The sequence below is a fragment of the Squalius cephalus genome (assembly GCF_949319135.1).
Source record: "Squalius cephalus genome assembly, chromosome: 9".
Taxonomy (NCBI): domain Eukaryota; kingdom Metazoa; phylum Chordata; class Actinopteri; order Cypriniformes; family Leuciscidae; genus Squalius; species Squalius cephalus.
The window spans coordinates 27,810,536-27,836,038 of record NC_137130.1 but is presented as its reverse complement, the minus strand read 5'-3'; the positions used below and the strand labels follow the sequence as shown (position 1 = coordinate 27,836,038).

At 36.4% G+C, this 25,503-nt stretch overlaps 2 protein-coding genes across 5 annotated transcripts in view; one reads left to right on the top strand and one right to left on the bottom strand.

Moving 5' to 3' along the window:
- The window catches only part of gsk3ba (glycogen synthase kinase 3 beta-a), a 65,298-nt gene extending 42,927 nt beyond the window's left edge, over positions 1–22,371 (top strand). Inside the window, exons 4-11 of one of the 2 annotated variants that reach the window (XM_079880893.1) lie at positions 7,785–7,895; positions 9,849–9,979; positions 10,945–11,051; positions 12,273–12,370; positions 13,966–14,073; positions 18,145–18,331; positions 18,442–18,540; positions 19,614–22,371. In XM_079880893.1, coding sequence (XP_079737019.1) covers positions 7,785–7,895; positions 9,849–9,979; positions 10,945–11,051; positions 12,273–12,370; positions 13,966–14,073; positions 18,145–18,331; positions 18,442–18,540; positions 19,614–19,681 — 909 coding nt within the window. In that variant the 3' untranslated portion in view covers positions 19,682–22,371. The remainder of the gene's footprint in view (positions 1–7,784; positions 7,896–9,848; positions 9,980–10,944; positions 11,052–12,272; positions 12,371–13,965; positions 14,074–18,144; positions 18,332–18,441; positions 18,541–19,613) is intronic. The other variant, XM_079880894.1, reaches the window with a different exon arrangement.
- Positions 21,635–25,503, bottom strand: part of nr1i2 (nuclear receptor subfamily 1, group I, member 2) — a 29,402-nt gene continuing 25,533 nt past the window's right edge. For 2 of the 3 annotated variants that reach the window (XM_079880889.1, XM_079880888.1), the window contains one exon: positions 21,635–25,499. In XM_079880889.1, the coding sequence (XP_079737015.1) occupies positions 25,355–25,499 (145 nt within the window). In that variant the 3' untranslated portion in view covers positions 21,635–25,354. The remainder of the gene's footprint in view (positions 25,500–25,503) is intronic. The other variant, XR_013822245.1, reaches the window with a different exon arrangement.

The following is a 25,503-nucleotide window of genomic DNA, read 5'->3' as shown; positions in this document are numbered from 1 at the left end:
TGATAGTGATCAAGGCCAAGATGTGTGTACTTCGGTGGTCTATAAATTGTCTTAAGTACAATGGGGCAAGTTGTAATTATCTGATTGGTCAGTTTGAACGTCTCACATTTGGGTTAAAGTCACATGGTCAGGGAAAGGATAAAACACGATTGTAACTGTTGCTCTGGCTTTTTTGATTCTCGGGCCCTTCTTGGCTTTGGGTCTCTCTCTCTCTCTCTCTCTCTCTCTCTCTCTCTCTCTCTCTCTCTCTCTCTCTCTCTCTCTCTCTCTCAGGTAACATTTAACATATATGTTGGGTACAATTAATGATATAAGTTATCATCATCTCATACATCTATTTTGTAACTATTTTAAGTGTAACCACGACCATATTTTGTCATTAGACCTTTTCAGTTACAAATAATGTGCTAACTAGTTTTGATTTTGTATTGACTTTGAAGTACTACTTATTGCAATACAGTATTGTCACTCTATATAGCAACGCTCTCCCACATATTTAGCTATTGTAACTTCGCTTATTTCTGTCATTGGTATAAGTAGCAGTGGGTGGTAATAGACAAGAAATTTACAGTTTTCTACCATCTTGCTGACAACGTTTCTTTAGTCATTCGGCAGTCTTGCAGCCTCAACCACTGCAGGAAATCCACCCTTACAATGGCGGTAGTGATACAGCAACAGTCCATTCGTTCACTGAGAACAAACCCTTAACATTAGTCCAAGATCATTTTTATGTTAAAATGCTCTTTTCCGAGCCTCAAAGTGAAGTGTGTCATTTCTGTGCTGTACTAAACTGGGATGCATTTCCCAAAAGCATTATTAGCCAACTTTGGTAACATTTTCCATCATTGCCAAGATAGTTCACTGATTCTGATTGAACAGCTTTCTGTTGTTTGTGAAAATGAACTGTAATAATATGACATTAATTGCAGTCTCGAATTGATTAAACAGTAGAAGTTATTACTCCACCTCATTAACATCAGTCCTATATTGAACCAAAACGATGGAGGTGTGACTATGTTACTGCAGTTTCAGAGAGTCGTAAACTTTACGGCCCTTTCACACCACAAACGTAAATGCGATGAAGATTTTGAATATAATTTTTTCTTCATTGGCTGATGATAACCACCAGCACCTGTGATCAGACATTCTCTTTTATATTATGACAGTGCTTGGCAACTGTGAACATCCGGCCTGTTCGCACCAAGGATGATAACTATAATGATAATTATAGTCATCAAGTTTTAAAAATTATTCTCACTCTAAGAGATAGTATGGAAGACTTTTTATCTCACAACTGAGAGTTTATTTCTCGCAATTGTAAAAAAAAAAAAAAGTCAGAATTGTGTAATATAAAGTCGCAATTGCATGTTATAAAGGCAGAATTGCGAGATATAAACTTCCAATTGTGAGAAAAAAAGAATTGCTAGTTTATTTCTCGCAATTGCAAGTTCATATCTTGCAAATCTGACTTTATATCATGCAGTTCTACCTTTATAATACGCAATTGAGACTTTATATCAGAATTGCGAGATCTAAACTCATAATTGAATGATAAAAAAGTCAGAACAGTAGGATAACAAGTTGCAATGAACTTTTTTATATTTTATTCTGTGGTGGAAACAAGCTTCCATAGAATAGCGAAGTCCACACCACAACTATAACGACAACGTCAAGTGGAACATATCGTTGATATCACTTTCAGAATGATTTTTTTTTCCCAGCTGATGAACAATAAAAACATTGACAGCCAAACAGAATCCACTCGACTTTAAATAGCTCAAGCATTTAAATTGGCAGACAACATAATTGCAGCATGTGCTTATAATAAAGTTAAAATTTCTATACTTATCGTTCTTGGTGTGAACAAGCCTTTACACAGCGCCTACACCAGACCCTATTAGAACATCACAACTAAATCGCCCCCATAATCAATAAAGCTGTTACTGTAAATGTCTGTCTGACTCAACAAGTGCCATAAATGGTTTAGCAGAATCTCTACCAGTGACACATTTCTACCGTCGCACGGTGTGCACCATCATACCGCCCAGTAGACTGGTTAGCTTCTCTCTACTGTAATTTTAGCAGCTGCTCTGTTTTTTGCCTAGTATAAATCACTATGCAATCAGAGCCCAGAGCATCTAATGGAGAGATAAAACACAAAGATAGAGAGAGGTGGATGACGTAGGCTTGGAGAGAGAGAAAGAGATTAAAATCAGGCTTGAAAAGAGAACGTTCAACAATGATGAGGTGGCGTCATGTCTGGACGTGGTCTGCTCTCCCTCCAAACAACTTCCACTTCAGCAAAAGTGGCACGATTAGTAGAAGTGCTGTTGCACACTGCAGACTCTGCTCTGAAGCCTGACCCCAGACCCCTTTAAATGACTCTCTCTCTACAACCACAGGCTCTGTTCCAAAACATAGTGAGTGGCCGTGCTGTTCTGACTATACTGTATACATGGACGACTCACCTATGTTTCTCGACAGATTTTCTGCATCCCTTCTTCACCCCGACACTTCACTCCTAACCTCTGAACGAAAATTCTACCACCAGCCCATTTGGACACATAAACAACACATGCAGATCTATGTATTTATTCAATGACTTCAAGACTCTCGGGACTAAATATGGTACATATTGGGTGTACCGATCACATTAAACATGAGTTCTATGTTGATAAATTAAACTCAAATAAATTAAAATGAATTTATTGGTTTAGTTTTGACACACTCCTGTCCCACTTCACTCACAAGTTACGGCAATGATGACAGGGTATTTTGCATTATTTTTTATTCATATTATATTTTTGGACCTATGACAATGGTATTATTTAGCTGTCTTTCCCTTGTGAAAAAAAGTTTAATTGTATTTAATGTGCATTTGTTTTGTAAAGTGCAACTTTTAAAAAGTACACTTTGTAATAGTCAAATTAAAAGTTTTACTCTTAAGTACATTATGTTTTAATAAACTTTTGTTGTACACTTATTTTGATGTGTTGACTAACATACTAAATCACAAAGTACTTGATTATAATATTAACTGTAGTGTGTTATTCAATAATACAGTACATTTAAAGTGAATATTTTTTATACTATAGAGCTGTTGAATCTGTATTATTTTCTTCCTTTTTTTCTGGTGGCTTAATATGAGGAATATGCCACATGTGTTACCACATGAAGTACTAGAGAAAAAAAAACTTCTAAAATAAACCCTATACATATACTGTATATTTTCCATTGAGGAAGAATATGTGAGGGTAAAGACAGCTGCTTTATATAACAGATGGTTTGATTTGAATCCATTTCAAAGGCATTCTTTGTCACTTCGTGACTCTACATGCAACAATTGATTTCAATAGTTTTCTGTTAGCAATGTTTGCTTAGATAACAACAATGCAGTACTGTAAAATAGCCTGTCTCTTATTAGATTTAATTATTTTCATAATTTTTAGTATTTAATGATTTATATTTATAATCAGCATTTCTCTCACTTTATGTACCCTCTTGGGTATATGTTTGATTAGATTCATTGAAGGATTGTCTTTTGACAGTCTCTTTGTCTCAAAAGGAAAAAAAAAATCATTATGCTCAGTGTCTTTAGGATCAGTCTAAATGTCTGGAGTCCATTTGATGCTTTAAAATGCTGCCTACATAGTAGGTCACTAGGTTTTGGAACAGAGAAATATGTGTCTGTGTGTGTGGTCTCAGTGTTGAGTTAGCATGTTCAAATACTTAACCAACAGAACATATTGAAAGCATCTATTTATGAATGTTGTATGAGTCTACAGAGACAGGTGCTTGTATACTGACACGCAAGGAGATTGCTGGGTCTTGACAACCACCAGCCGTTACCCATGATCCCTCTCTCTCCCATACTTAGTGCCCGCTGATTTTTCCTCACAGGGGAGCCACACAAGACCGGCACAGATGAGTCAAAAAATACATCTACATAGACGACTCAGACGAAAATAGGAAGAGAGAGAGAGTGGTAGAGAAAGTGGCTCTAGGTTGTGTCGCATGGTATTCTGTATTTGTGTGAAACAAACTCATTTATTCATGCACTGCAGCTATCTTGTATCTTGTCTCACACTTACACTACTCTTCAAAAGCTTGGGGTCAGTAAGACTTTTATTTTTTTTTAAAGAAATGAATACTTTTATTCAGCAAGGACACATTCATAAGTGACAGTAAAGACACATAATGTTACACAATAATTCTAATTCGAATAAATGCTGTTCTTTTGCATCTTTCTGTTCATCAAAGAATCCTGAAAAAAAAAAATGTATTACGGTTTCCCAAAAATATATTAAGAAGCACAACTGTTTTCAACATTGATTATAAGAAATGATAAGAAATGTTGCTTGAGCAGCAAATTAGCATATTTGAATGATTTCTGATCATGTGACAGTGAACTAGAGCAATGACTGCTGGAAGGATAGAAAAAAGTTATTTAAAATTCAAATAATATTTCACAATATTACTTTTTTTTGTTCAAATAAATGCAACCTTGTTGAGCGTAAGATACTTTTTTCAAAGCATTAAAAATCTTAAGAACGGTAGTGTATGAGACTTAAAAGTATATGACAAGAGGAATGGGATTGGGAATCAAGAACCAGTACTTATTCAGAATTAGAACCAAGTGATTTTCGTGACATCCCTGCAATTCTTTGAAACAACTGAACTCCAGGCATCGAAAGGTGGATTTGCATATCATTTTGTGTCAATATGCTGAATTGAGCGGTAAAATCATACCCTATATATTGTGTTGTTATATAATGTATTGACAGCTCATCAGTTAAATACATGACAAAAAAAAAAAAACGATACAAGCTTAAAGGCTGGACGATTTTGATGATATATATAACATTGATATAAGTGATCACGTGGATTTAGACCTAGCTGTATTGTATTTATTTGAAGCGTTCACAGGCAAATTTGCTTTCTGAAATCAGGCACAGGAAACACGATTCCTTGCTGCATGTCAATATCCATGGATCACTGTATCTTTATTAAGTTGTAAGGGACACTATATCGAGTCCAACCTTCAGTTTAAACTGATAATCGTTTGTTTTACTCGCGTTTTCGCAGTTTCCTCTATTAAATCCAGTCATGAAGCAGCTCTTTTGCCACTCAGTCCGGATGAGGGGGTCATAGTCCGGCGGGAAAGTGACGTCAATGCATTCCCTCTATTGAGGGTGTGCAATGCTTTCAAGTACTGAAAGAAACATTAAAGTTCTATCAACATTTCCTCACCCTCATGCCATCTCCTATGTATATGACTTCTTTCTTCAGATAAACACAAACAAAGATTGTTAGACAACAAATCTTTCTCTGCTTTGATCCTTTCATACTGTCATAGAAGTGTTCATGAGAAGGACGTTGTGATGAAGTGCATTGATGAGTGCATTGTGAAGTTGCACCGTCACTTTTCGCGCGAGCTTCACAACACACTTACATCACAAGGACCCTTTCGTGAACACTCATATGACGGCAGACCGGAAGCAATGATTTATAGTTAAACAAGTAAAAAATATTAGTAGTTTTTTTACACACACCTATCGTTTCGCTTCCGAAGACATTGATTCGTCCACTATGGATTACTGTCATGATCGCTCATGAACCGAGCAGCACCCATTCACTTGCATCATATGAACTCACAGAGATGGGTTATCTTCCTAAAAATCTTTGCTTATGTTTATGTGAAGGAAGAAAATCATATACATCGGGTATGGCATGAGGGTGAGTAAATGATGAGAACATTTTCATATTGGGGTGAACTATCCCTTTAAATTGTTAAGGAACCAAAATCGCTAAGTGGAGCCAGATTCAGAACCAGAACAATTTTCTTTTCATCCCTGAAGAACTTCCTTATCATAACTGGAGCAGCACTGCTTTCCAATCCAATCTGGAGCTTCACTAGACACACTTCATATATATGTAGTTATAATTTGTCTTGATTTTTACTAGTTGTGCAAAGGCACATGAATAAACACACTTAAGTTAGTGCATATTGTGAAAGAGACCGTAATAGCAAGGCCTGGGGATGGATGAGTCTCTACCTGTGGGAGATGTCGGATACTGTGCCGTGAGCCACAGATCAACCAATCACATGCTCACAAAGTCATGTGACCACCGAGCAGCAGCCAATCAGATGGCTATATAATCTGGCGAGAGCATCTCAGTCGCCTCAGAGCTTCTCCGATCGGCTGTAATTGAGGAAGTGTTGCTGTAGCGAGGGAGGAGAGTGAGTCATGGCTGGGACTAATTTTAGCTGCACAGCACAGTCAGGGGGTTGGTTTTTCCCCCCACATTTTTTTTAGGAAATCAAACATCAGTTATTAGAGACTACTTATCAATCAGAGACAAAACGGAGAAAAAAAAAACTTGGCTAGTGAAAAATAGTGGCTCTAACCAATTTATTGTGTGTTCTCTCTTTGTGAAGAAATAGTTTGTTGCTTGTAACCAGATTTATTTATTTAGTTGTGAATATTTGATCAAGATTTAGTTCTAGGAATAGTAGAGTCATTTACTCACCCTCATGTTGATCCAAACCTTCTTTCTTGCTCTTGTGAAACACCAAAGAAGATACATTACAAAATGTGCGGAGCAGGGTCTAAAAATAAACTTTTTAATTAAGGGTGAATATTTATAAGGGCAATTTTTAGAATTGCCTCTTTAAATGTATCTGTGTTGTAGTTTATGTCAAATAAAATTGCATTCATATGCTCAACAGATACGTATGTGGTTGGTTGTAATGTTCAAGGCTGCAAAAAAACAGTGAGTAAAAAGAAATCTCTGATGCAGCGTGACCAGATATAAATGTAATGAGGCAGTCAACACTTTTCATTCAATTTCACATTTAATTTTAATTGCGACAATAGATTTAGTTTAATTGTGGATAGGCAATTTTTGCCCCTTTATCTTGAATTTGGGGGACATTTTTGTTTGTTTTGGTGGTATTTTTGCCCCAAGCCCCCGTTAATTTCCAATTCTGATGTGGAGTGCTATTTTTTTTAATGGGAATTGAGGCTGTCAATATATATATATATATATATATATATATATATATATATATATATATATATATATATATATATATATATATATATATATATATTAATCTTTTATATCTTTATGTCTTTTATATTTGTACATCTCATTCTTAGATTTAAGTATCTTCACATGTTTAGCGGAATATGCAATGTCAGTTTGACTCGTGACCTTTTGGGTCATGCCTAAAGTAAATGAGCTCAGGCATGTGAAGTCCAGCAGAAATAGACTCTCTCACAACTGAACTTGTGGAGGAAGGAAGAAGGGAATAAAAGACAGGATGTGACATCAGATGAGGGTCAGAGTGGCCCTGTAGGCCACTCCATTGATTCTTCCTTTCCTTTAGTTCTTCAGGAAGATATGACTTCAGTGTCTGAGCATTTATGTTATGTAAAGATGGTGTGCACAATTATCTCTCGCTTACAGGCACAGTTCCACACAATGCATGGCAGTCAACGTCCCCAATGACATCATGCCAGAGAATCTGCTGTTTTGTGTCGTTTCCATGGCAGCTTTTTTTATAGTTCGTAAGCTGGCTGTTCAATCATGGATATATATGGAGGGATGGGGCGTATGGGACATTTATAGTGTAGACTTTGACTCAGAGTCATTATCCTCTTCCATACCGAGCTTGCTTTATATATAGATTCACTAAAGTTATATATGTATGTGCTATTAAGCCTGACACTTTTAACTCTGTGACTTAAAGTATTTGCTTTCTTGTTCTCTGCCCACAGAAGGATGAGGTGTATCTGAATTTGGTTCTGGACTACGTCCCTGAGACGGTGTACAGAGTGGCGAGACACTACAGCCGCGCTAAGCAGACCCTTCCCATGGTTTATGTCAAGGTGCGGATCATTCCCAATGGTTTCTATTGTGTGTCCTCTGAATGATTTGTACATCCTGAGTGAAAACCTTCTCACTGGTTAGTTTACGGGTCAGCCGAGTTTGTGTTGGCATTTCTTCCCTCTCCTCCTGTGCAGTTTTGCGTCACCAGTGTCTTGACTGCTGTGATGACATCATCATGGCTTTGTGCTGTGTCCTGAGCTATATCCTTCCTGCTATTGGCAGGATGTGACATGAAGAGTGAAACACACACACACACACACACACACATACAAATATGTACAGATACAATTATATGCGAAGACCTTCCACATAGATGTTAAATCAGTGGTTATCAACCAAAGCAAAACTTCCAAGAAACTTCCATATATAATTCTGCATATGTATTTTATGTTTTGTATTATATTTGACATATCAGGCTTTTATGGATCATATAGTGTGACATAGGAGAATATGGAGATCATACTCAAAGAGTAAATAAACACCTCATATTTATTCAGAGGCCCAAACTCAGCAAAAATATACAATTTTGTGTGGTTGATGGTATATATGTACAATGGTAAAAGATGTACAGATAAATGCTCCTCAAAAGCCTGATGTGTTTGGTACTCAATTTTAACTTTTTTTTAAATGATGTTCGGATAATCAGGTAAATCTAAGTTGCTTTAGTCCAGTAAATGTTCATTTTGAAATATCACTAAGAGTATAAAAGTTATTCTTGCGTTTAGTTGATAAAAATCTGTAAAGTGTGTGCCATGACCTGAAGGGGGACATTTTTACAGTTATACTAAAAAATACCTTTTACTTGCTAAAAAGTATCAATCAGACGATAAAAGGCATTTCCAAGAACAGTAGTTTGTTTTTTCAGCAAAGTTTTGATCATGTTGGCAGTGGCCTTGGAAATTTGCATATCAAATGTGTTACAGTAAGCTTTATAGGGTTAATAAAATCTATATTATAGATACAATATATAATATATAGTTATAACTCCATGGACATTTTTTTATATATATAAAGAATTAACTTTTTTAGTTACGTCAAGCTCTAAACTATTTTATCGGGTAGATTTGTTTTTAATAAAATATATGTAAAAAAAAAAAGTGTTATCCTTAATACTTATCCAGTAAATTACAAAAAATTGAGAAAGTCATGGGGAATTTGAATATTGCTGTGGACAATGAGGGTCTTAGAGAAAAAAAAAAGTTTAAGAACCACTGTTTTAAATAAACCATTCAATGAAAAAAGTGAAAATTCTGTCATTGTTTCTTTAGCATTATATTGTTCTAAACCCATGTTACTTTCTTTTATAAAACTAAAAAGGGGAATTTTTGAAGAATTTTGTGGCCACTCTTTTCCAAATAATGTGAAAGGTGCTGGGGTCTCTCAAGATCCAAAATGACAAAAAAGCAAACCATAAAAGTAGTCCATATGACTCATGAACTATATTCCTATAAGTCAAGACTATTAATCTTGGTGAAGAGCATAACAATAATAGTTCTCTAATAATCTTTTCCTCCATCAAAGTTCTAATGGAGGACCACCACTGATGTTAGTGATGCCATATTTGCCATATATTAGTGTGTGCATCACACAAAGTTATTGTATTACTTCAGAAGGGTCATATGGACCTCTTTTATGATATTTAAACGGCATTATGGTGGTTTTATGCCATTTTGGATATTGATAGCACCTGTCCCCTCTCACTTTCATTAAATGGAAAAGAGCAGCCATGATATTGTTCGAACATTCACCTTTTTAGTTCCATGGGGGAAAAAACAAAGTCATTTGGATTTGGAAAATGTTCACCTTTGGTCATTTCATTAAATCGTTTGATATTTCAAGCCATGAAGGCAAAATTATATTCTACATTTTTAGTGTGCATTATTTGTGACCTGTTATGACGTCTTTTCTAACCTAATGACCTGTGTATATTTCCTTTGTCTTCATCACTGCAGTTGTACATGTACCAGCTCTTCAGGAGTCTGGCCTACATCCATTCCTTTGGGATCTGCCATCGGGACATAAAACCCCAGAATCTTTTGCTGGACCCAGACACAGCCGTGCTTAAACTCTGTGACTTTGGCAGGTCAGTTGGTAATCTCTTGATAGCCAATTCATAGGAGTCAGTGCCCTTTCTGATTACCTTTCAAAGGTCCAGTGCCGGCCCCAGTGGATCTATGAACTGAAAGCATCGCTTTACTGCATTTAACCTGATAATCCCATATTACACCTCGCCAGAGGCCTCCAGATGGTCTCGCCATGCTCTGAGATATCTGTGCTGACTTCAGCTTTTTTCATTTAACCTGCTTTCCACATTTTCTGCTTTTGGATACTAGTGAAGGTTTTAGGTGAAGTGATATTCGGGTATCCATTTTTCACTTGCCTTACGTGGGTTGACTGAAAAGATGTTAACAACTCAACTTAACATTTAGACATCTTTAGATTTCATTTGACTCTATAGCGCTCAGCTAAAATACAGGAAAACTTTAGTCCAAACACCTTTAGGGGTTAGAGTTACTCAAAAGTGAACATTTTGTCATTTGCTTGACCTCATGTTATTCCAAATATTTTTCTTTTTCTTTTTTCTGTGAATCACAAAAGTAATTTTCCATATAAAGGGCCTATTCATATTTAGCCAATTTATATGTTTTTACTGATCGGATAGCTATCCGACCAGGTGTAAATCCCCTCTGAAACACTTTCGAGACTTGAAATTAGCTGATGATAAAATAAATGGAGATCGTATCCGTTGCTTTTGTTGACGTGAACTCTGTTGAATTTGCATATAGCATGGGAATTAAAGATCAGTATTATATTTGTTTTGTGGAGACACATTTATGTGTGAATAGTGTGAATGAAACCGTTTGAACAAATCGGATAGATATCCAATCAGAGAAAATGCATGGAGTGGCCCAAAAAACTGAATGGCGATTTTTACGGCTAACAAGCTACGTACAAATATAGACATACTCGATTAAAATTGTGATGAGTGTGATCAGAGACTGTACTGGATCAGAGATTTACAGTGAAAATATGTCTTCTTGTTCACAGTGCTAAGCAGTTAGTACGTGGAGAGCCCAACGTTTCCTACATATGCTCACGGTACTACAGAGCCCCTGAACTCATCTTTGGAGCAACCGACTACACCTCCAGCATAGGTATATGAGCTGTAATCATACTACAACCACATCTACCATGCAAATCATTTCTGCTTCAATCAACTACTAATGCCTTTTATCATGAAAAATACGCAAATTCATACCAATAGTGACCCTTGTGACAAAGAAGTACACGTAGGCATACATTTCTATGAGTACTATGATAAGAGTATTTCCTTATTACGGAAATAATATACTTAAGTGCGAACTGAATGTAATGTTTTTGGACTCTTAATTGCATGTTAATTGCAATTAGATACAAATGTATTATAGTTTTAATTTATATTAAGTGGCCTTTTATTTTATTCATATATTAAGTGCAAGTACTATTTTTTCTTTTCAGATTTGAAGTACACTTCATGTGCACATTCAGTACAATTAAGCACACTTCTTTTTCACAAGGGGATTCGCTGATGTATCAGTTTATAATATTTAATTGATGTTTGACTGTTGTGGGACTAGCAATAATCATACCAGGTTGTCTGGTATGAACAAAATCTACTGCCTGGAAATTTCAGATTTCAGATTAGTTCAATTTTAGCAATAATTGTGTAAACTTTTAGTTGTTATTTATTTATTTATTAAATTTGATCTATGATCAGTTAGTTTTATAAATTACATTATAGCGGCCACCTTGATCTCTAAATACTGTATCGGAAATTGAAAAGTCATATCAGTTACACTTTATTTGTATAGTTCACTTTAGACATTCTGCTAACTATAAGTGACGTTGCAGCTATTTAAACTATTTAACTATTTGCAAACTAGTAGATTGTTAGGTTTAGGTTTAGTAGAATAAGTACATGCAATTACTTATAGTCAGTAGAAAGTCTGCTAGGGGCATCAAAATAAAGAGTTAGCGGATATTAAGCAGACCGTCTAATAATACTCTGATGACTGGTAGTTGATATGTAGTTGCAAAGTTAGGTATAGTTAGTTGAATTTCTAAAGTGGACAATCGAAATAAAGTGTTACCAACCATTCTTGCAGATAATAGGCCTTATATGGAGCTTACGTATCTCTTGTCAGCTCACAATATTCTGAGCATTGTTTTATGCTTTTTTGTTTTACGTGGACATGCATTGAACATAGAAGAACAGAAGGCTCGTAGTGTAAAGGATGTGTTCTGCACAGTTCTGCTTTTTATGCGTCCTTGACCTCTGGTTAATAAGAATGTCCCTCCCTCACTCTCAGCATCTCTCTGACCCCCTTTCCCTGCAGATGTGTGGTCAGCTGGCTGCGTGCTGGCGGAACTGTTGCTAGGACAACCAATTTTCCCCGGCGACAGTGGAGTAGATCAGCTGGTGGAAATCATCAAGGTACTGGCGCCGCTACGCCGGCACTTCTGTCTGATTTAATCTCTATGTTTGCATGAGTTTGTGGCAAGACCTATGAACTGACTGTTGCACAGATGGTTTAGATGGTTAGTTATGTACAAGATGATTTATGGGTGTTTCTTCAAGTAAAGGCAGGTTTAGCCCTGTGGGCTTTTAGAAGGTAAACACTCTTAAAACTTTTCACACTCTTTCTAGTTAATGTGTTCATTACAAATATATTTAATTACATGCCACACAAGTTTCAATAGAAGTGACATTGAGGTCTATGTTAGTTTACCATAAATGCTTGTCGGTACATTCTGCAATACACTTTAAACATATTTCAAAAACAATAGAAGTGATTATGAAATTATATATAAAGATTAAAGGGTTAACTGAAAACTTCATTTACTCACCCTCAGGTCATTCCAAACCTGTCAAACTCAATTGACAGTTCATGCAACACTTTGACGCTTCCAAAAGTTTATGAAGAAATCATAAAACTAATCCAAATGAATCGAATGGTTTAGTCTAAATTTTCTGAAGAGCAGCAATCGCTTTATATGATGAACAGATTGAATTTAGGCTTTTATTCACATATAAACATTATTCAACTCGCATATCAGATTTGATAAACGGTGGCTCAAGCATGTTCACTTGCCGTGTGAGAACCAATGAGGTTCATTCTCGTGTTACGTGGCATGTTTGAGCTTCAGCAAGAACCAATGAGGTTCATTCTCGTGTTACGCAGCACGTTTGAGCTTCAGCAAGAACCAATGAGGTTCATTCTCCTGTTACGCGTCACGTTTGAGCTTCTGCAAGAGGTTTGTTCTCGCGCATCAAGCAAGTACGGTTGAGCTTCTGTTTATGTTCACTGATCAATGTTTATGTGAATAAAAGCCTAAATTCAATTTGTTCATCAAATAAAGCGATCGAGTCTTTTCAGAAAATTTGGACTAAACCACTCGATTCATATGGATTAGTTTTATGATCTCTTTATGATCTCTCTTTGGGAAGCGACAAAGTGGTAGAGGCTCGTACGGTCAATGGAGGGACAGAAATCTCTCGGATTTCATTTAAAATATCTTCATTTGTGTTTCGAGGATGAATGAAAGTCATACGGGTTTTGAACGACATGAGGGTGAATAAATGATGATCATTTTTTCATTCTTGGGTGAATTAAAGGGTCCTACTTAAGTGAGTCAAAAAACACTACAGTTCAGATAATTGCATGTAATACAGATGTGGAACAGACATCATTTTATAGAAAATGTGTAATAAAAAAATAACTTTCACAAAATAAATATTGAAATAGTTTATTATTATTTTTTATCCTTTGAAAATTCTGTTGCCGTTTTTATATCAAAAGTGTAAAACAAACTTTATTCCTAAAATTAATTTGAAAACTAAAACAAACAAAAATAAGAAAGGCTTGGTAAAACTTTTTCAAGACTTTGTCATGTGAACTTCATATAACAAAAAGAAAGTGGTGAAATCCTTTTTAATAAAAACCAACCTCCGGAACATAAAGTTGGCTATAGCTGAAGAAACACCATTACATTATCTTGACTGGTCTTTCTCTGTGTTTGTGGTCACAGGTGCTTGGCACTCCCACACGTGAGCAGATACGGGAAATGAACCCAAACTACACCGAGTTCAAATTCCCCCAGATTAAGGCCCATCCATGGACTAAGGTGAGTAAACAGGTACAGGTCAACTGTTTTACTACTTCTAGCACACCCGCCTTCCACCTCCAGCCCTCAGCTCGACTCATCATCCTGGCTCCATTTCATTCACATCACCCGTCACAGGACTCGCCGACTTTATTTCATTTAATGTTCTTGGACTCTCTACTTCTCAACTAGTTGATTAAAGAGGATGAAAAAATTTCAGTCAGGATTGTGTCTGACTGCAGTCGTCCTCTTTCTGAGCTGTGTTGTGACGGTTAGCCAAGTGACATTACAGTCGCACTGTTCCGATTTCTAGTGAGCTGCCTATGAAAGAATCCTGTTCAGGAAGGTAGGCGGAATAATTATGCAGTCTTGTAGAATAGCTTGATTTAGAAGAGAGAAGGCAATTCCATAATGCACTATGTCAAGATAAAAAATAAAATAAAATCCAAGATGCTGGCAAAGAAATTATAAATATGTAAATATATACATTATGTATCAATATAATTATAATTCATTCAATACTAAATTAAATAAAGATATAAAAGGCCTATTTGAATCAGTATTCATGTTCTGTGTATTATAATAAGGCAGCTGCATATTTAGCCATTAGTCTAGGATGGCATTTCACTAGGTTTTGGAGCAGAACCACTGTCAGCCAGTGATGACACATCCGCATGTTCATTTGAATTGAATGACCTCACCAGATCTGCTCTACATTGCTTACTGACTTCATTGCTCTTCATTGTTGTTTGCTATGTGTTCGTTGTTTTTGGTTTAGATTGTGCTTGTGATATATATACTGTTCAAAGTTTGGGGTCAGTTAGATTTTTAATTTTTTTTAAAGAAATTAATACTTTTTTATTCATTTATAATTTTTTTGGCCGCACAACTGATTTTAAAAATGTTTCTTGAGCATCAAATCATCATATCAGAATGATTTCTGAAGGATCATGTGACACTGAAGACAGGAGAATCGATGCAGAAAATTCAGCTTTGCCAACACAGGAATAAATTACATTTTAAAATATATATTTAAATTGATAACAGTCATTTTTAATTCTAATAACACTTCACAATATTTACTATAATTTTATAGCTTAAGAGACTTTCCAAGAGACTTTTCAATTTCAAAAACATCAACAAAATAAATCTCACTGACCCCAAACCTTTAAGCGGTATTGTAGATTTTGCCTTGCAACTGAAACTGTTAGCATGTACATTAAACTGAACTTGCTGAGTCATTTGAAAATTGCAGTTGAAGGACAGCTAAACTGTTCTGGATGGACATGTTTCAACTGGTAATGAGTCTTGCTACTTTTCTTTTCTATGATTAGAAAGCAATTTTGTCAGAAAGAAACTAAGTGTCAGTTTAGGGTAACACTTTTAGGGTCCAATTCTCATTATTAACTAGTTGCTTATAAGCATGCAGATTACTAGGAATTATTAAACACATATTAATGCCTTATTCTGCATGATCATATTCTACATCCCTTAATCCTACCCAATACCTAAACTTAACAACTACCTTACTAACTATTAATTAGCAGTAATTAGGAGTTTATTGAGGCACAATTCGTAGTTAATAGTTAGTTAACAATGAGAATTGGACCCTAATCTAAAGTGTGACCCAGTTAAGTTATTGCTTAAAAAACATTTTATACTTGAAAAGTATTATGCAGATATGACGTTTAAATGTGTCTGGCCATTTACCCAACACTGTAGTCCACATGAAGTATAATGGCAGGATCTCTCAGATGCCCCCTGGTGGTCATTGTGTATAATACATGACTGAGCTGCAGGGTGTGTTTAGTCTTATCCTGCTTCCAATCAGACCCCTCCCTTCAAGACAGTCTTACCTTCTGCACGGGATATGCCCAAACGCCTGTGACTCAAACCTTCCTATTTCTCTGTCAGAAACGGTTAGGCCTAACCCTAACCCTAACCCTTAAAGACTTGCCAACAAAAAGCATTTGAATATTTTACCCTTATTACCCAGGGGTAAAAAAGTTCCTTTAAAACCCCATTATGGGACATGATGTCACTCTATACAGTGACATAGAAAGTTGCCACAATGGGAACCTGGGGCCTCATTTCTAAAGATGTGCGTGTAATCATCCTAAGTGTGAATAAAAGATCATTTCCTAAATGATTCATAGATGATTCAATTTCCTATTAATGATTCATAAAACATCCATAGGCAGGCCCGGGGTGGGTAATCGGGAGAATCGGGAGAATTCCTGGTGGGCCGCTTCACTTTTGGGCCGGTCAAGGATTTTTATTTTATTTTTTTCCACATTTGTCACGTTAGTTACATTACACGTTCCGCATTCTTACACCGCAGTGCGCAGCCTCTGCATGGGTTGTACCATGTGAGGGAGTTATTCCCTTCCCCTCTATAGAGTTGGTTGGGTCCATAGTCCGTCTTTTCCAAAAACGTTTTCTCAGGTAGGCTACCGCGGCACCGCCGGCGCCTACCGATAGCTGGGCCGGCCCTACCGTAACGGTACGCGTCAGGGAGGATGGATGGGAGGAAGAGGCCAGGAGGTATGGAAGCTTGTTTCCGCCACAGAATAAAACATTTTAAAAGATAATTGCGACTTTTTATCTCACAATTGCGAGTTTACATCTCGCAATTCTGACTTTAATTCTCAGAATTGAGAGATATAAAGTCAGAATTGCGTGAAATAAAGTCGCAATTGCGTGTTATAAAGTCAGAATTGCGAGATATTGTCCGAATTGCATGAAATAAAGTCGCAATTGCGTGTTATAAAGTCAGAATTGCGAGATATAAAGTCAGAATTGCCTGAAATAAAGTCGCAATTGCGTGTTATAAAGTCAAAATTGCGAGATATAGAGTCAGAATTGCATGATATAAAGTCGCAATTGCGTTATAAAGTCAGAATTGCGAGATATAAAGTCAGAATTGTGTGAAATAAAGTCGCAATTGCTTCTTATAAAGTCAGAATTGCAAGATATAAAGTCAGAACTGAGTGAAATAAAGTCGCAATTGCTTCTTATAAAGTCTAAGTGAATTATTATTTAACCTTTACATTATTTGTTGAACCATGGTATTAGTAAACTAAACAATAGTACGAGCTGAACTGTTGCTTCATTTATCCAATTTGGAAAAAGTGCTAGTTTGGAATTCCACCATGGAAAAAGTGGGCCGGTCTTGGGCCTGAAACTCCCGGGCTGAAAAGTGGCCCCACTCCGGCCCTGTCCATAGGAACAAAAAAACCTTCCTAAAGGCATGCCATGAGAATTACGGTGAGACGGAATGAAATATAAAGCTTATGTAAAAGTTATTCATTCATAATGTGCAGTTATTAATTCAAAAAAAGGTTTGAAAGCAAGCTTTCCAGTTATCACACAGTTTCTGCTTAACAAATCAAGATTTGTTCCTCCTTTTTAATGGACAAGATTATGCTGGCTTTATGTGCTATCGGAAATGTTCCTACTTTCCACTTCTGAAGTTATGATTACGAGCTTGTCACATTCAAGTGCTTTGTTGTCTGAAAGAACATGAATCACGGAGAACACCAGGTTTATTCTTGCCTGAAAATCTTATTAAAGCCGAAATGACATTTAATGTCCCATTCATTGACATTAACTGCACTATCAAGATTTCTGGGATTTCGGTCAAATCCAGGCTATTTTCGCTGTGTGTAATACATACGCTGCGCTTTAAATGATTATTCATATATGTAAATATGCAGTACTTTAACGACAAGATGAGGCAATGTAGCTGCTGTGGACAAAACTAGAAAAGAATTGCAGTCACAGCCGTTCTCCCCTCTACCATGTTTAAAACTCGGAAACTTGGGTATCAAAATCATCCCAGAGCTTCCCAGTGGTAAATACGACTAGAGAGGGCGTTCATGTCCAATTTTAAACTAGGAAACTCATATTTACGATAATTCCGATAGCACATGTCATGAGGGCAGCATTAAATCCATTCAATTTTTGATCATGTCAGATTATATTTACATTTTATAAATGAGGCCCTTGCTGTTTGTTGATACCAAAATATGTAAAGGAGGCCATCGTTTTTAATCTCTGCATATAGGTTTCTTCTCTTACTAAACTTCTTAAACTTCTCCGCAGGTGTTCCGGCCACGCACGCCCCCGGAAGCCATTGCATTATGTTCCCGGCTGTTGGAGTACACACCAACCGCTCGACTGACCCCACTAGAGGCCTGCGCTCATTCCTTCTTCGATGAACTGCGGGATCCAAACGTCAAGCTTCCTAACGGGCGTGAGAAACCGTCCTTATTCAACTTCACAACTCAAGGTAAGGCAGTATTTTGCATTTGCTTTTATGAAGAAATGTTCTGTCAGAAGCAAGCCAAGCCATTTGTTGATGATATGTTTAAATCATTTTTTTCTTTTCTCTTCACTCAGAGCTGTCCAGTAACCCATCCCTGGCCTCTATCCTAATTCCCGCTCATGCACGTAACCAGGCAGGAGCTTCTACTCCCACCAACACCTCTACCACTTCAGGTCAGTTCTTGTTTTAGACACTTTTGTGCTCATCTGTCATCCCTGATTATTTGTATATACCTCACTTCTCTGGTCTCAAGAGTCGCACTAGCAAGTGACGCTATAGACTGCTGTCCCAAGCTGGAGACACCGATTCTAATCCCGCTCAAAGCGGGTCGAGTAGGACTGGTTACATTTGGTGCCGTGACCCGGATAGGAGTGAGGTTTAGGGGGGTCAGTGTAACGGAGGCCAGCTAGTAAGAGCTGCGTGAGTAAAACTCACTTCTCCAGGCCACAAGAGGCGCACTAGCGACTGACACTAGAGAGTGTGATCTTAATCGTCCTTGTTAGGGCACCTAAATCCCATGCTGGAGACGTAGGACTGGTTAAATGTGCTTGTGCTGATACCATGACTGGTTTAGGTATTTTTTCTTACCTTACTAGATATGTGTATCATCTTTTATGTCAATAAAAGGGGCCGAGGCGTTTTTTAAAAAATGACGCTTTTACGCGTGGCGTTTTTCGCGTCGGTGTGCACACTCACATTGGCGCCCTTTGTTTAGTCACGAGGCGTTAAACATCGGCGAATATCGCGCGCGAAATTCGTCCCGGTGTGAACAGGCCTTTACTTAACGCTATCACATAGAAATATAAGACAAAAACGCCTTTTAGCCTTTATATATTGAATTTTGCTGGCATAGTTAAACTGGCAAACTATTCTACTTGGCAACATCATGAATAAGTGGACTCTCAAGGCAAGTTTTTGTTTGGTTATTGCATAGTAAGTGACGTACACGATAATGTCAGCTTCCACGTTGTTAAATGAACAATTACAATCGCACACTCCTAGTTCATTTTTTACTGCATGTTGTTTGGACCATATGACTTTCTTGGTCACTTGATTTAGATTTTATGGACGTTTTACAAATAGTAATAAGTGGTGAAGATGTTTTATTTATTTATTTATTTATTTTACTCATTACTACTGATTAAAATGGAATTCTTTTAATGTGACTTTTTATTATTTTATTAAGACAGTACATAACATACAGTATATACTAATAAAAATGAAAATATGTTCTCTTTGTGTGCAGATGCCAATAGTGATCGCAGTCAGACCACAACTGCAGCCTCTGCCTCCGCCTCCAACACCTCAACCTGAGAGCTCCAGCCAATCAGAACTGACCCTGCCTCCAGGGCCACGCCCACCCCACTGCTCACCAGCTTATTGGGCAGGATTTGAGTCATGTAACCACCACTCTTATTCTGACTGCAAGAGCCAACCTTCATTTACGTCTTTTTTTTAACGAAGTTCAGAAAGAGTTCAAAATGATACTTGGAAAAGCCTTGTCGGGTGTAGTTCACAAGAGCGACAGAGACAGAGAAATCAGTGAGGATACGGTTGGGAGGGGGGGTTAAACCATAAAACCATACAACCTGGTCTGTGACCAGCCGGAACTTTTTTTTTTTTTTTTCATTCTCAGAGGACAATCTTGTTATGTAAGCAATCCGGTAGCCAGATCCATCCACTTCCGTTTCCATTTGGACTCCCCTTCTCTCACCTGGACTGTCTCTAGCTACACGTTCTGTCCCTTTCTACTTTTCTGGGTCTCTTATAGCGCATGGCTACCCAATATATTTACACACACACATATATATATATATATATATATATATATATATATATATATATATATATATATATATGTATGTATTGGGTGAAAATGATGCAGCATTCAAAACTAAAGGAAATATCGTATCTAATTGTATCCTAAAAAAACCACAAAGCACTATACAAGAGGTATAAATGTAAAAACCGCATGTTCCAACCACAAAGCTAACAGAGAAATTCTCTGTTGCAGATGATCCTGGACTTTTAAGTCTGCTGAATGTTTTATTTGTTTTATAAAATGGGCGGTCTAAGGGGAAGGGCAGACATTTTGATTGACAAGTGAGACGTGCGTCTCCATCTCTGTGTTCTTGTATGATATATACATACACAGTTTATATATTACTTTACATTATGTAAAATAAATATATATATATAGTTATATATAGATCTATATCTAGCATCATCGGTCCAGAATCCATCACGGATTGTCAGGGCAGCGGCGAATTTTGCCGCTGACCGAAATAATACAGTATGTTTATGACTAAGAACTTGGACACATTTTGCTGGAGCTCCTTTCTTGCAAGCGTTTTGCTCTTTTGTGCTGTTTTCTGTTCGCCTGGTAGAATTACAATCACCTTCTGTCCTGATTTCCTCCCGTTATTTATTGTCGCGTGCGAGTCAGTGTTGTAACGCTCGGATTAATTGTTCATATTCACACTGCGAGTTACAGCTAAACATAAAGAATAGATGAAGACAACTCATCGACGTGGCGCAGACTTCACGGAGACGACTCTCGTAATGTTAATAAACTGAACTGGCTGTGTTGGTTCAACCACTACTTACATTTCCACATACTTTCAACCTGCTTACAGGAAAATGTACTTTTTCTTTATCCAGAATGTCTTAATACGCAAAGTATAGCAGTACATGAAAACGGCAGACATGTATATACAGTACAGAAATGTTGCTCCTCACCAAATTCTGGCTTTTACACTTTTATTTTACTTTTATTTTTGTATAATTTGTAAGCATGTGTGAGTGAATGTGTACATGCGTGTGTTCTGCTATGTACATATATATGCTGACCTGAGAACTGTTAATGAGCGAAAACAAAGACGAGGGATTAAATGAAAAATGGATCAAAAAGAAAAAAGAAAAAAAAAAAAGATTAAAAACAGATTTAAAAGATCAGGGTAAGAATGACCTGTTTGTTGGATACTGTAGACAAGGAGCTTTCTCCAGCCATATAGTTCAATCTTATCTGTACAGTAGGTGCCAGCTATATTATTGTAACTATATCTAGTAATGTATAGTGTATCTATAGTTTGGAGTGCCTTTGCTTCCATACACTTCCTGTCCCTAGGCCACACCCCCTTTCTGTCTACACTCAAGGCAGGCCACACCCCTTCCTGTGACCCTCTGCAGGTGCTGTTGATTGGTCAAGTCAGAATGACTGACAGCCGACTTCATTTTCTGTCACAAACCACACTCGATGGTTTTTCCTTATTTTTTTTGCTTTGGATTCACTCATTGGCACAAAGATGTTTTTGTGTGTGGAGGAAGTCACGTTCCTGTGGAGCCAATCACAATGTACGTTCTTACACTCGTTCCACTACCAAAGCGAACCAACTATGAGCGTGTTGTGACGTAACTGCGACACATCCCAGGGGCAATAATGATTTCTTTGGTGTTTTGGCTCGTTGGCCAGCTGACAGTACGCAGTAGAGATGTCCCGTAGCACCCGCCGGACCCTCATCCCCGCACCCTCAATGTAAAGCTTTGCTTGTAAGATACGCGTTCATAGATGTGTCGCTTTCCACAAATGGTGTGACCACTTCTCGTGACTAAAGTTAGAGTAAAAATGTAAAGACACAAGGGTTAAAAACAATTACCAAAACACAAAAAAAGACAAAAAAAAAAAAAAAAAAAAAAAAAGTTTTAAGGACTGTGGGCTACAGACTATCGCATTAAATACACTTATTGGGAAAAAAAAGTTGTCTTGGTTTAAAATGAAAAAGAAAAAAAGCAACCTGTATAACATTAATATTACTTGAATGCCTCTGTTTGTGACTGAAATTTTTATTTTATTTTAAATATATTCTTTTTCTGTGAAGGTATGCTAAATGTCTCCTCTCCTTGTAAATATGTCCGTTTTGGTCCTTGGTGTGACTTGGATTCAGAGACTAGTTACCTGGTACTGTAATTTGCATTAAATAAAGAGTAGGATAGCTTGGAAATGACCCTGCATTTGCCATGTGTCTTTCTTTTCGCAGCCCAAAATGTGTCTCATCTCAAATTCAGTCCATTTAGATTAAATTAAAGTTCAATTAAATGTTTCTTTTTTTTTTTTTTTCCTCTCCACTCTTGCTTTGTTTAAATGTGATTCTGGTAAGTGCCTGGGTTCAAATTAAACATATACGGTAAATTGAATGCATTTTATGTTGCTTTAGCTAAAAGCATCTGCCAAACGCATAAAAATATTATTAATAAAAAAAAAAAAAAAAGTGCACGATGCCATTTGGGGTTTGTTAGGTTTATTTATTTATTTTTATTATATGAATACTTTTATTCAGCATATGGTAGATGCATTTAATGTACCAAAAAAATCTATTTAAAAAAGAAATGCTTTTAAATGTAATCAAATAATCATGAAATTGTTTTTTTATCATGGTTTCCACAAAAATAAGCAGCACAACTGTTTTCAACATTTATCAATGATTCATGAGCATCAAATCATCATATTAGAACGATTTCCGACTGAAGTAATGATGCTGAAAATGAAGCTTTGACATCACAAGAATAAATTACATTTGAAAATATATTACAATAGAAAACAGTTATTTTAATCTGTAGTAATATTTCGCAATTTTACTGTATATTTAATCAAATAAATGCAGTCTTGGTGAGCATCTCACACTTGTTTCAAAAACATAAAAAATTAAACAGCAGTGTACATTATGAGTAAATGATTTACACAATTGCACAGTAAACAATTCGGCACACAATTCTCATACAATTTTGCATTTATTTTCCTGAGAGGGTCATATATGTCTCACATTGAAAAATAACCACTGTAAAGAGAAAAAACCTGAGTGTACTGTGTAGTAATTATTCATGTTATGACAAGTTTCCTTATCATTTTGCAGGCAGGATGCAATAATTCCTTAATCTACACAAAATGGCAACATGAAGGCATTTTCAAAAGAGTTTGACCTTTACATAGATACCTGATATCTGAATCTTCTGCTTTTATGTGGAGCAAATATGTGAAAGACTCACATAAAATACTGCACACCCAGTTTGGAACCCGAAACATCCGCTCTACATTGTCATGTGTCACATCCACACATAACACTAGCTCACAATATACACATTGATAGTCATTGTTAAGTGTTTAGTGAAAAGAACCAAAAAAAAGTTCCAAATGACCTCTAAATGCTATTCTGGTGTCTGTTCAGTAAAATCTGAAAACCTGAATGTACTAAGTGAAAAAAAGTTTACTCCAAAACTGTCAAAAGGCAATCACTTCTCAAGAAAGTGTCTTAAAATTTCAGAGATTCTTCAAAATTGTAGACATATAAATGTTTCGCAAAATACAGTAAGCTTTGTTTCTAATATTCACAACAGAGATGAAATTACTAGCTATTACAATATATATAAATATTGTATATTGACACACATCACAGTGTGAATCTCACGAAACCTAAAGAACATTATCCAGGTCCAGAAATTTCACTTTCACAAAATCAAAGATATTTTGAACAATCTCATTACCATAATACATAAAAAAAAAAAAACCACATTCTCATTACTGTAATACATTATTTCATTTTTTTTTTTTTTTTTGCAGAGTAAAATATGACCTGAACATGTTCTTTATGAGATTCATAACTCCATAAGTACATTTACATTCTTGTCTTGTCAAATATAGCTACTAAAATATATTTAATATAACCTGACACCATTAGAAGCAAGCAATTAACTTATACCACATTTAAACACAAACAATAAATAAACAGATTTGTCAAGACATACGGCAGTTAACACAGTATGCATCATACTATCATATTTTCATTGTTATAATTTGTGATCGCTGCAGCAATAACATAATATTATATAATAATAATCTCTTAAACCCTGCAAAGCTTATGAGGTAACACTTTCATAAGGTCCCATTAATGTTTGGGATATTTAATTTAAGTTAGTTAATAAAATACAACAGTTACTAAATAATATGAACAGATACAACTTTTGGCTTTTATAATGTGTTAGTAAATGTTGAAATTAATATGCTTTCGAAGTATTAATAAATGCTTTAGGCAGTTAGTTCATGTTAACTTATGGAACCTTACTATAAAGTGTTACCCTTCATGACAAAAAGGGAAAATTCAAGTCGAATCTTGGTTACACTTATTTTTAAGGTGTCTTTGTTACAGTGTAATTATACATATAAGTACTGAGGAATATTAATTAAGAACATGTACTTACTACAGGGTTAGGAATAGGGTTTGGTTTAGGGCATTTAATTATACATAATTTACTGTTATCACTGCAGTAATTACATGTAACGTGTAACAAACACTAAAATAAAGTGTTACCAAATCTTACGTTTACACGACAACGATATACTAAAAACGGAAACGTTTTTCCTTGCGTTTTTCACGTAGAGACGACAACGTTGTCAAAACAATCCCCGTTCACATGGATGTGCGAAAACGACGTATTATTCATGTCAGGCCAGTAGTTGGCGACGTCACTTTGTAACGAAACACTACGTCACCGTTTTCGCAAAATCGCGTTTTTGTACTTTACACAGAGACAATAACGGTTTCGCTTTTAAAAACGCAAAAAACTCATTTTCGCTGTTGTCGTGTAAATGAACGGCCAAAACGCATGACAAGTTTTACGTTTTTAGTTCCGCTTTTAAATCGGTGTCGTGTAAACGGCCCCTTAATCTAACCCCGCATTTCAAGCTTCATTCATGCAGGAAATGTAAGAGATAAAACAGTATTGTGACATCCTACATCTGCTTATGAACCACATAATCTTCTTTCGCGAAAAGATTCCGAAAAAAAAAGACTGCTTGTCAGATAAACTAAACACAATTACATTACATTTAATAACAATTTCACGATTACCGTGTGCTGCTGTTCAGTAGTTCACCATCAGTAGTCACCGCCCTTGTCCTTGCAAGTTTTGACTAGTCTTTTAATCTTTAGTGTCCTAGCAGCCGTCTTTACTTATTATTTCCAACAAAAGCGGAGACACTTCAGGCTGAATGTCCTGGATTTTCAGCACCTGTTTTGTGTACTCTTCGTTCATACTCCTCATCTCGGTCAGGCACGCCATGATCTTTGGGTATAGCAGACTAG